Raw genomic sequence first — 12,594 nt, 5'->3', positions numbered from 1 at the left:
TCATTCTGGCATATTACATGTGATTCCTGTTTTACTATTTTATCCAGTTTTTTTCTCTAAGCTTATTTGTGCTTAATCAAGCACTTTTCATTTTTTCCTAATCTTTATAAATCCTCTGTATTCAAGGCCCATGTTTTGCTACCATGCAGAATCACATGAAAGTCTGCTTCTCTGTACATGACACAACAGAAATGATATTAAGACATTTTTCAGCTTATTCATTAACTGTGGGCCACATAAAAGGCACCCAACCAACTCTGTAAAGTGGCTGGTATTAGGAAGGGCATCCACCTGTAAAAACCATGCCAGAACAGACCTCACCAGTGCTGGTGCCACATAAAAAGCATCCAGTCCATTCTATAAAGTGGTAGGCAATAGGAAGATCATCCAGTCCTAAAAACCATTCCAAAATAGTGGAGCTTGGTGCAGTCCTCTGGCATTGCCAATTTTTTCGGGAATAGCTTGATGTATTGGTGAACAATCAATGACATTGGAGAGCATAAAGATTAAAATTGCAGTTGAGAAAAATTTAGCTGACACAGAGGACTAGAAATCATCTAAATATGGGTAAAGAATTACCTGTATCATGATGACTCGCACTGGGTGTCAAAATGCTGACACTATGATTGCTTCTCAATACTCTCTGAACTCTGTAAAGGCTATAAGATGTGACATGGATGGCTACAATGGAGACTAGGAAGGTATGGCCAACAGGAAGGGACACAGCAGGTGTTCTGACTGTGTCTACACAACAGAATTCATCCAACAATGGAAGGCCATATGTGTGACAGCAGGATTCAGTTCCTTGTCCAGAAAGAGTCAGTTGTCAGAATTTTTATGACTTTGCCAGCCCCAGTTTCTAGCCACTTTATTCCCCCAATTATAATCCCGTGGACTACTACATGTGGGACACAGTTGAGAAAGACACTAATTGCTCTGTCTGCAACACCAAGGCCAAGCTGGTGGCCAAGATCAAAGAGGTGTTTGAAGATTTTCTCAAGAACACAATGAAGAATGTATACACCAAGTTGCAAAGCCTTCTTGAGGCTTTGGTGGAAGCTGAGAGTGGCTACTGTTATCTCCCAGCCATAATCTAGTTGATTTTTTTTTTTTGATTTTTTAAAATACTTTTATTTGTGAATGGAATATTATGTTTTCTTTTCCTTTTATGCAAACTATCAAATTGATCCTAAACACCCTATAATAGCAAACAATCCTTAGTGTTACAAAAATCATGCACTGAGATTCTCAGAAAATAAGCATTGGGTGTGCCATTGACATTTTTATCCCTGAAGGAAGTATTACAATCATATGATGAGCTCATTGTTTGGTTGATGAAATCCTATAATTAACCAGTCAAGTTCACATTGTTGGCATGTATATTAGCTTGTGGTGTTTTGATGTTATATTTTCTATTAAATAAATCATTTGTATTTGGAATTGCTGTTCTCACTTTGAAATAGCAGAGTCTCATTTTGAAATCATGAATCTCACTTTGAATCGACAGTTTCATTTGAAAATGACAGGTATTCATTTAGAATTGCAAATACTAGAGGAAGTGTGATATTGGTTTTCTCAATTATCATCCTATATGCTGAACTTGTTGGTGATATTATAATCATATACCTTATTATGAAAGAATCATGAAAAGTTATCAAATAGTTGAACTGAAAATGTTAAAAAACATTTTCAGAAGTGTTTCAATTTGACTGTGTGTAGTTGCACATTTTTGTAAATGTGTGATATTTTTGGAAATTATAATTGGACATGTTTCTTAAGTGTAAGGAAGTAGAAATATGTCAAGTGAGTATGTATGTTTCTGAAGATTTTGAGAAATGTGTTGCTGTTCATTTTTGTTGCATACATTGAAAGCATGTGAAGTTCTAGACTTTGTCAAGAAACCAACATTTGATCAGACCCAAACTAATATGTCCTGTATGTATGGGTGTTGCTAGAGAAATATAAATATATATTGTACAAGTATTCATGTTATTAATGTGATACTCCTAAGACCAAACAATTTATAACAGATGAGATCAAGTTTTAATTCTTATAATTAAATGAAATAAAGTTCTTCAATTCATGTATGTGTGTGTGTGTGTGTGTAAGTGTTTGTGAATGTATGTATACAAACAGAAGATGTAGGAGAGGAAAACTTGGTGAGAGGGAAAAAGAAAAGGAAAGAAAATGTGGCTAACAAGCCGGACAGCCTTGAAATGAAGAAAAAATTAGAGTGCTAAAGAATAAAGGAGGAATTACTGTAAGAAGAGTGGGTGAAGAAACAGAAGGGAAAATGTTAACTTAAACTCATTGGTGTCATGTCTGAGTTTTAATATGATGCAGTGAGCCTTTAGTGTGAAGAGCCATAGTGTGCAGAGATGTGTTGACCTTGCATACATAGTATCATCATCATCATCATGGCTGAATCTACTGTACCATTTCACCAACGTATCATCTTCCATCTGGCTGGAACATTATTCCATCTGAACACCAGGTCTGTGTCATGCAGCAGGTTGTCTCATAGAAGCTCTGAGTTGGTTTTTTTCTCCTCCTCCTTCTCATAGGTATCAACTAGTTTTTCTTTGAATGTATATCTAAGAGTTCTGTCATACTCCATACCTTTGTTCTCCAGACTGTATGGTGACTAAGTCCTTATACCTCTTACTCTGATGTTACTAATTACAAGTCTAGCAAGTGACATATTCTTCACCTGGGAAAGATTTAGTATTCACAACTAGCTGTCTGTCTATCAGGATTCCTTATGAGTATGAAGACTACCTGATCTGCATGTTCATCTGACTGGCAGGTCATGTAGTGGATGCCAGGTTTTCTGAAGCTAGTACTGCAAATGTTTATTTGCATAGCAGCATTCCAAGAAACTTGATCCCTCTTCATGTGTGTGTAATCATGGTAGTTGCAGTGATGAACTAGATTGCAGAATAGGCAAGCCTCCTCAACATTCAGAAAATTGAGAGAGCAACTTTGGAACAACAAGTATGTGTTTAGTCTAAGTATTATCCACCCTATTATGTGGGTTAAAATCATTGAAGATATATGCTAGACAAAAATACCACATGCATTCATGATGAGACACTTGAAAATCTTATAAAAAGACAAGGTCTCCATTCAAGCATGTTTTTTTTTTGTTTTTGTTCCCCCCCCTCTACTAACCATTCAACCTCTGCACCAAACTGGATGTAATTTTAACCACTTTAGCAAGCAACAGCTAGTTTCTTTTACCATTCACCAGTGTTTTGTTCTTTACCCTTTTGTCTTTGTCTTGTACACTCATCTGCCATATGATGATAAGTAACAAAAGCTATCAACTATTTCTTGTGAACCATTTGGACACTTAAAAAAGTCTATTTCCAGTGTGCTCTTGTACATATTGCTCAAGTGCACCTGCCATACACACAGCTTGCCTTCTCTGTTAATCTCTCTGCTAATATGTCTTACACTGAGTACAGTATATGGAGTTTATTCCTACTCCTTTATCTGCACATTGAGCAAGGCTATTTCTCTAGCAACACTAGAATCCATTTCTTATTTACTAATGCTTTAATCTTAGCTGAGTTTACTTTGAGATTTCTCAAGTCTAGGTTTTGCTTGTATTCTTGGAATTTCTTTTCTGATTCCACTGTCAGTATATACATGTTTTCATAGACAGCCTTAAACTCCTTTGTGATGGCCTATAGGACTGTTATGATTAGGAGAGGGCTGAGTACTATTAAGCCTTGATGGACCTCTACCATCACACTAAATTTGTCTCTGAATTCATTGTTTCCATTCACTTTAATTACTGCAACTTTGTACATAGCATGTACAGCCTCACAAGCCATCCACCAACACCCAGTTTCCTTAGTGACCACCAGATTACAAGAGCATGGCACTTTGTTAAAAACTTTCTTCTAGTCAACAAATGGCAGGCACAGTGGTTTACTCTTAGCTAAGTATTTCTCTTGAAGTTGTCTTAGTAGGAAGATTGCATGCATGTATGTATGTTTATATGTAGGTTTTTCTGGAATAACTGGATTTTTTTACTACATCCTGGCCCCGTGTCGGTGGCACGTAAAAGCACCATCTGTTCGTGTTCGTTGCCAGCCTCGCCTGGCCCCGTGCCGGTGACACGTAAAAGCACTGTCCGTTCGTGGCCGTTTGCCAGCTCTGTCTGGCCCCGTGTCGGTGGCACGTAAAAGCACCATCCGTTCGTGGCCGTTTGCCAGCTCTGTCTGGCCCCGTGTCGGTGGCACGTAAAAGCACCATCCATTCGTGTCTGTTGCCAGCCTCGGCTGGCCCCCGTGCCGGTGACACGTAAAAGCACCGTCCGCTCGTGGCCGTTTGCCAGCTCTGTCTGGCAACCGTGTCGGTGGCACGTAAAAGCACCATCCGTTCGTGTCCGTTGCCAGCCTCGGCTGGCCCCCGTGCCGGTGACACGTAAAAGCACCATCCGTTCGTGGCCGGTTGCCAGCTCTGTCTGGCCCCGTGTCGGTGACACGTAAAAGCACCGTCCGTTCGTGGCCGGTTGCCAGCTCTGTCTGGCCCCGTGTCGGTGGCACATAAAAGCACCATCCATTCGTGTCCGTTGCCAGCATCGCCTGGCCCCGTGCCGGTGACACGTAAAAGCACCATCCGTTCGTGGCCGTTCGCCAGCTCTGTCTGGCACCTGTGCAGGTGGCACGTAAAAAACACCCACTACACTCGCGGAGTGGTTGGCGTTAGGAAGGGCATCCAGCCGTAGAAACACTGCCAGATCTGACTGGGCCTGACGAAGCCTTCCAGCTTCACAGACCCCAGTTGACCCGTCCAACCCATGCTAGCATGGAAAGCGGACGCTAAACGATGATGATGATGATATATATATATATATATATATATATATATGGCGGCGAGCTGGCAGAAACGTTAGCAAACCGGGCGAAATGCGTAGCCGTATTTCGTCTGCCGCTACGTTCTGAGTTCAAATTCCGCCGAGGTCGACTTTGCCTTTCATCCTTTCGGGGTCGATAAATTAAGTACCAGTTACGCACTGTTTGTCTGCCCTTGTTCTTCCCTCTATGTTTAGCCCCTTGTGGGTAGTAAAGAAATAGATATATATATATATATATAGGGCATGTATATATATATATAGGGCACAGGAATGGCTGAGTGATAAGAAGCTTCAGTCCCACTGCATGACACCTTGGACAATTGTCGTCTACTATAGCCTTGGGCCGACCAAAGCCTTGTGAGTGGATTTGGTAGATGGAAACTGAAAGAACTTTGTTACGTATATATGTATGTGTGTGTCTTTGTATCTGTGTTTGTTCCCCCCCCCCCCATACAGACACATACGCAAACACATCACTCTGTGGTGTGCAGAGAAGACTGATAGAATAAGTGACAGGCTTACAAAGTCTAAGTCCAGGGATCAGTTTCTTCAACTAAAAGGCAATGCTCCGGAATGGTCCCATTCAAATGACTGAAACAAGTAAAAGAATGAAAGAATATATTCAGGGTGCATTGAATAAACTGTTGTCTAAATTACGCAAAAATGAAAATAACACTGACATCTCATTTTAACAGACATATTTACCAAAATTACATAAAAATATCTTGAAATACTAAAGAGTAAATTTATTTAATAAAATTGCCATTGGCTTCAACTACACCCTCCAGACGATTTCAGAATCTCCTGCAACTCTTCTGGATGGTCTCCTTGTTTAAGTTGGTGAATGCTGCCATAATCCTTGCCTTCGGTTCATCTTTGGTGTTACAAGGAGTTTTGTTGGTCTCTCGCTCACTGCACCCCACACATAATAATCAAGGGGTTTGCAGTCTGGGGAGTTAGGTGACCAGATGTTAGGGGTGATGTGGTTGTAGAAATTGTCTGACAGCCATAACTGCTTGTGTGGCATGGTGTGGCATGGATCCTGTTGCCAGACATAGGGTCTCCCAGTAGCCACCCTCTTTATCCAGGGCAGCACTACCTTCTCCAGACACTTTATGTAGGCCTCCATGTTGAATCTGAGGTTGTGTGGGAAGATGAATGGAAGCATAACACCACCATCACTAGTGATGACTCTAAACACCTTGATGTTAATTGGATGTTTGATTTTTATCACTCTTGGTACACATCCTCAGATTGAACTGTCCTCAGATTGACACCCAAAGACTCTGAAGTGTTCATATTGGAGCTTCCAGCATGAATGTCAAGCATGAATGTCAAGCAATACAGCATCTCGTTTCCAATTTCTGGCAGAGGGAATTGTCTCATAGTGCTGTTTTTCTCACAGACAGTGCCCAATGTCTCAACTATACTGTATAGTTGACAAATTCGAAAACAAATAATGTACATGCACAAAATTAAAAATATAAAATAGTGACACTTTATCCATGACACCCTATATATATATATATGAGGAATTTTAATTCCAGCTTGATATGCTTGTATAAAGTGTCAGCCCTTTAATTCATTTATGTAGTTTCACTTCCTATAAAAAACAAAGTACATGTCCTCTACTTCTGCGTTGTTTTCTATTTCTCCCATTTATACCACAAAATCAAGATATATATAATTTAAGAAAAATAAATTTTGATTTTTATAGTTTTGTTTTATGCTGTTCATACACGACACCTTTTAAGACTTCCTTCCTCTCGTTCTCAGTGATGACATAGAAGAAATAAAGCAAGAGCAAATGAAAATCAAAGAAACTATAGGACATTCAAAGGAGGCATACAAAAAGGCAAACAAATTTTTGAAGGAAACTTTATCAAGGTAAGTTATTGCAATGTTCTAAATGTAAATCTCCTGTAATCTTTATATTGATAAATTTATTCCTCATCAAAAGTGTTAGCTTTCTTATAGTAAAGATTAATTATACAATTTCAGTTATCAAATATATCCCATCCCTCCACCATATTCTCTTTTCCTTGTTCAAGTTCTCTCTCTCTCTCTCTCTCTCTCTCTCATATATATACACACACACCATTCATTGTTTCTGCCTTTGCAGGCAGCTTAATCTTACATGCCTCCATACACATAACTGTTAGGGATGGGTGCCAGACCACTGGAATTGGATGGACAGTGAGGTTCTTTTAGACTGACTTCCTCTCCTGTCGGAAAACTTTTTTCTTTATCCACTTAATTTCATCATACCAGAACAAAGCAACAATCTTTAATAAGCTCTTTGAATACATTTAAAGCGTAGCAAGGAGGGAGTTCTTTTATGATGCCCAAAAGCAAGTCCCTTGATAGAAACATAATACATTGTTGAACAGGTTTGTTACAAGCCAATGATCAACTTTATTTACTTTGCATTTTTGTAAAAAAATAATGTTGTTAGTTACTGGTTTCCAAAGGGCCAATCATTGGTATATGGCATTTATGCGGCAAAAGTGTCGAAGGGGTGTTTATGCAATGCATTTACTACAAATATTGTCATTGTCATGTACCATATGCTTTGCAGCTCATTGATTATACTACAACAAAAGTCGTCTTGATTAAATGTGAGTTTTCCCATCAGATGAAACCACAACATTACTTCATTCTAACTTTCTCATAGTGTTTTCTTGACAAAGATATTGGAGTGGTTTGCAATTCCCTAACTGGATGGCTATTTAGCCACAAGGATCTCATCTGTCCTTCAACAGGTCTTGTTTTTAGTCCTACTGGATGTCCAGACACCTTCTTCACAAGAGTCACAAACTACTCAAGTGGGATAGCCTGTTTAGTCACTGACCACTCGACTGTGGAACAAGTAGTTCTGATCTACATGGTACTCACCATTCTGGTGAGATCCCTGACCTGACTTCGTTAACAAATATCATAAAGAGGAAAGTAGAAGTGGGAATGATGACAACATAAAGACCATAATGGGTGGGTGAAGAGAGCAAGAGTATAATGGAAAAGGCTGTATTTTTGGAGTGGAGTCAATGGCAGAGTATAGGGCAAAGGATTGGCAAGAGTAGGTGACAAGTTGCAATGGAAGTGGCTCCAAGGAAAGAGGGTCATAACTGGCAGTACAGAAATGATGAGGTTACAGCATGTTGGGTGCAGAGAGTTCTATGCAGTCTTTTATACATGGCCCAGATATGGGAGAGTGATAAGAATGATGTGTGTAGCAAGATGAAGGACAGAATTATATGAGTGAAAGAGGTGGAGGACAAGATGAGCCATGGGTAGATGAGAGGTGGGTGTTCAGAATGCAAGGTGGTGGGGAGCAGCAAATGAAAGCTTGACAAGGTGTAAAATCTCACAGCCTCTAAACAATATTCATATGTCCACATGTCATCAATGTATGTTTTGCTGTGGGTAGTCATATTTACTGCACGGCATATCACCAACCAATCAGGTCCTTTTGTGTGTAGTTAATTGAATTGTTTTTATATTGCTGGTATTTTCTGTATTGGTTTGACCAAAATACATAAAAGACAAAGTCAGTCCCAGGACGCAACTAAATAACCTGAGCTATTTTGTTTAATGTCTCTCAAACACTACTTCCACAATAACAATATCAATAAGAAATATGCTTAAGAATTAAATATAAGCATATACTATTGTTGTTAATTAGTTCCAGATCAGTCCTGATCAAAGAAACCTATAAACAAAGACATTCAGGCTATAGTCATTCACCCTTTTTTTTTTCTTTTCTAGAATAGTATACACTGAACTACATTGTCCTGTGTGTCCTTTCTTATGATAGCATGATGTAGTATGAGGAGACATCCCTTTCATTTCTAGCAACCATTCAGAGACTCCCTACTGCTTTGAGAATATGTATGTGTTTATTGTAGGAATTTAAGGATTAAATGAATGATAATGAAGAAGAAATTAAATTTTCAGGATTCAAGAAAGTGATGAGAAAAACAACGAAGAATATAAAGCTTATATGAAGCAAAGAATGGAGACTGTTCTGAAGTTGAAAGAATCTATTGATGCTAGTGTAAGTATACCTCACTGGAATGGTAACCATTGCTACTCCACAGAGTCAAGTTACCACACTGCTGCTACATGGCAGTGCCATGTCCCCAACACTGTTACTACACTGTAATATCACAGTAATATCACAGTGTAGTGTCATTCTGTAACACTTTTACTGTATAGAATCATTCTGCTACACAGTTGTTACACTGTAGTGACAGCATACTACATTATTACAGGGTGTCCCAAAAGTCACTGATGGGCTTCAACTTTTAATAACTTGCTTAACTTTACAAATAAATGCATGAAATTTTGATACAATATAAAGGACATAATAGAAATTCATATGCATAAGTCAAATTTTGCAACATTACTGCATTACATATGAAAAATGACATTGCTTAAAGGGCAGCCATTTTCGGCTTTGCATGCCCATGCTCTTTCCAAAACTTGCACCATAACACCCTCAATTGTTTTAGACCCTACTTCACTGATTTCTCTATTGATGTTCTCCTTCAGTTGCACCATAGTCTCCAGTTTGTTGATGTAAACCCTCTTTCAGGTATCCCCACAAGAAAAACTCTGGGCTAGTCAAGTCTGGGGAACGTGAAGGCCATTCAAAGTAGACCTCACACATTGTTCCAGCAAGATGGTGCAACTTCTCATACTGCAAGATGCAAGAGAAACAATGCAGTTGCTACAGCAGTGCTTTGGAGAGAGAATAATCTATGTCAGTGTCAACTAGCTTTCATGTTCCCCAGACTTGACAAGCCTGGATTTTTTCTTGAGGGGATACCTGAAAGAGAGAGTTTTCATCAACAAACTAGAGACCCTGATGCAACTGAAGGAGAACATCAATAGAAAAATAAGAGAAGTGGAGTCTGAAACTCTTGAGGGTGTTATGTTGCAAGTTTTGGAAAAAGCTCAGGTGTGCAGAGCTGAAAATGGCTGCCCTTTAAGCAATGTCATTTTTCCTATGTGATGTAGTGGTGTTGCAAAATTTGACTTGTGCATATTAATTTTCATTATGCCCTTTATATTCTATCAAAATTTCATGCATTTATTTTGTTAAGTTTATGAAGTTATTAAAAATTAAAACCCATCAGTGACTTTTGGGATACCCTGTACTATACTGTAGCACCTTGTTGCCTCAAAAATATCATTTTATCACACTGCTAGTACACTGAAATGTCAAATTGGCATGTTGCTACTTCACAGTGGTGTCAGGTTTTTCATATCACTACAACACCACAGTGTCAGATTACCTCACACTATTATATTATGATATATGAAGATGTTACTGTTTCTACTGTTGTGCAGTGTCAGAGTTTTCACTCAATTACCTGCCACACTTTATTTTCATTTTACTGTGCAGATACTGTATTACAACACCAAACTACTACTCCACCACACAGTCAAGTTACCACACTACTACTCTACTGCATTGCTGTGTTATTACTCTGCTACTACATTGATGTTTTGCATTACTACACTGCTAATACCTGCTTTCAGTCACTTGATTCTACCACAACTACCACTCTGGATTGTGTGCTCTCATGCACCTGTATAAGAAGGGAAATTTGAGAGGTGGGGTTAGTCAATTAAGTCTAATCCAGTACTTTACTAATACTTTTATTGACCTCAGAAAGATGAAATGCAAAGCTGATCTTAAACCCTGCTGAGGTCATCTTTGCTTTCCACCTTTCCAGGGTCAGGTAGAGTACCCATATTATAAGGTAAACAATCTGATGTCCTTTTTAGTCTTCCAATTTTCTGCCAATCTTACCTGCATTACTATAATGAGCATAAAAAATCTAATTGGAAATAATTGTGTAGTGAATAAATAACAACCTTAACTCAAAGACTAATATTACTTTGATAATTTCAGGAAAGAAACAACTCTTCAGTCAAACATAAGAGCTCATTGTACTTACCAAATTGGATTTACAGTACTGTAGATGTACAGGTGTTAAAAATAAGTATACTTAAAGGATGGATCACTGTTGCCATCAACAACAAAAACTATAGCTAAGTTAGTCTTCACATATCTAATCTAGAGGACATGAAAAATCCTATTAGAGATAATTATGTGATGAGAAAACATTAGATCAATGGCTAATATTATTTAAATCACAAATATTGAAAGATAATTCTGAGCATGTTTTGGTCACATTAAACCTCCTCAGTATTTTTGTTTCTTCGTGTTCTGAGTTTAAATCCCACATGACTTGACCCCTCCGACCCCAGGGTTCAATAATGTTAAGTAACAGTTATGTATTGAGGAGGAGAGGTCAGGAACATTCCAGTTGGGTATGTAATTCCCTACTTTTACTAACTGGTGACCATGTTCTTGTCTAAATGTAAGAAGTTGTTATTCTATGAATATATTTATTTCCATCTCCTGGTTTTGATTGTATTTTAGAAAACACTTCGACACTCCAAGAAGCAGCAAGCAGCTTCAGAGAGAGACACCTATGAAGAACAACAGACTGATTCAGAAAGAATTTGTTCAAAGATTACAGAAATTATAAAGGGGAAAAAAGAAATGGCAGAAAAACAAGAAAGGTGATTAATAGTAGTTGTTTTAGTAATTGTTTTTTTTTTTTGTTTTTGTTGCTCTAATGAAGACATGAGTATATCCATGGGGCTGGGTGGTTTAGGAACTACTAATTACAACCACATGTCATCAGATGTGATTCTACTGCATGGAACATTGGACAACAAGTATCTTCTACCATAGCCTCAAATTGACCAATACTGTGTGAGTAAAATATAGAAGACAAAACTGTGCAAAAGCCTTTTTGTTTGTTTGTTGTGTGTGTGTGTGTGTGGTGTGTGTGTGTGTGTGTGTGTGTGTGTGTGTGATTAGGGTGATCGTGAATTAACAAATTACAAAAATAGAACCTGTTGCTTCTGGTTTAATCATATTTGGAATTATTTAGTTATTGAAGTTTGAAAAACATGATACTTCAAAGACAGTCTGGACATGAAGGCCAATATCACTGTTGGTGTATGAATTCAGAATTGGACTGAGAAAAGTTCATATGTGAGCTGAATTCCCTTTTTATTTTTGTATTTACTTCCATATAGAAAGAACTGCTTAGTTGTATGGTTAAAAAGTTTCCTTACCTGGAACCACATAGTTATGAACCAAATGATTCCAGGCTGGATACACTGATTGGCATCATGGATAAGTGTCATCTGGGGTAGCCTTGTGTTGGCCAAAGCTTTGTGAGGGAAATTGTAGTAGAAACTATGTAGAAATCTGTTAGAAGGGCTGTTGCTCATCCAGCTAGTAGATTTAATCCTTCATAGAGTTGCTTGGTATAATGGATTAAGGCGGCGAGTTGGCAGAAACATTAGCACGCCGGGCGAAATGCTTAGCGGTATTTCGTCTGCCGTTACGTTGTGAGTTCAAATTCCACTGAGGTCGATTTTGCCTTTCATCCTTTTGGGGTTGATAAATTAAGTACAAGTTACGCACTGAGGTTGATGTAATCGACATAATACCTATGTCTGTTCTTGTTTGTCCCCTCTGTGTTTAGTCCCTTGTGGGTAAGAAAGAAATAGGTATAATGGATTAAGTCCAAACTATATTGCAAGCATTCAGACTGGATCTCTGGCCTGAGGATAACTTCCTCTCATCCTCCCACTAGTTTCAGAGGCTTTGAAAAGGGGTCATCTCAACCATTAAA

The 12,594-nt window shown here is 38.5% G+C and overlaps 1 protein-coding gene across 2 annotated transcripts in view; it reads left to right on the top strand.

Annotated features, from left to right (window-relative positions):
• LOC115224670 (cilia- and flagella-associated protein 74-like) overlaps positions 1–12,594 on the top strand; it is a 129,343-nt gene that overhangs the window by 14,795 nt on the left and 101,954 nt on the right. For both annotated transcript variants that reach the window (XR_005003893.1, XM_029795528.2), the window contains exons 6-8: positions 6,644–6,754; positions 8,822–8,921; positions 11,322–11,464. Coding sequence is in view for 1 of the 2 variants with exons in the window: in XM_029795528.2 (XP_029651388.1) it covers positions 6,644–6,754; positions 8,822–8,921; positions 11,322–11,464 (354 nt within the window). In the remaining variant the exon portion in view is untranslated. The remainder of the gene's footprint in view (positions 1–6,643; positions 6,755–8,821; positions 8,922–11,321; positions 11,465–12,594) is intronic.

The sequence above is a fragment of the Octopus sinensis genome, linkage group LG26 (genome assembly GCF_006345805.1).
Source record: "Octopus sinensis linkage group LG26, ASM634580v1, whole genome shotgun sequence".
Classification (NCBI taxonomy): Eukaryota; Metazoa; Mollusca; class Cephalopoda; order Octopoda; family Octopodidae; genus Octopus; species Octopus sinensis.
The sequence above is the reverse complement of the archived record's forward strand: the minus strand, read 5'-3'. Positions and strand labels throughout refer to the sequence as shown.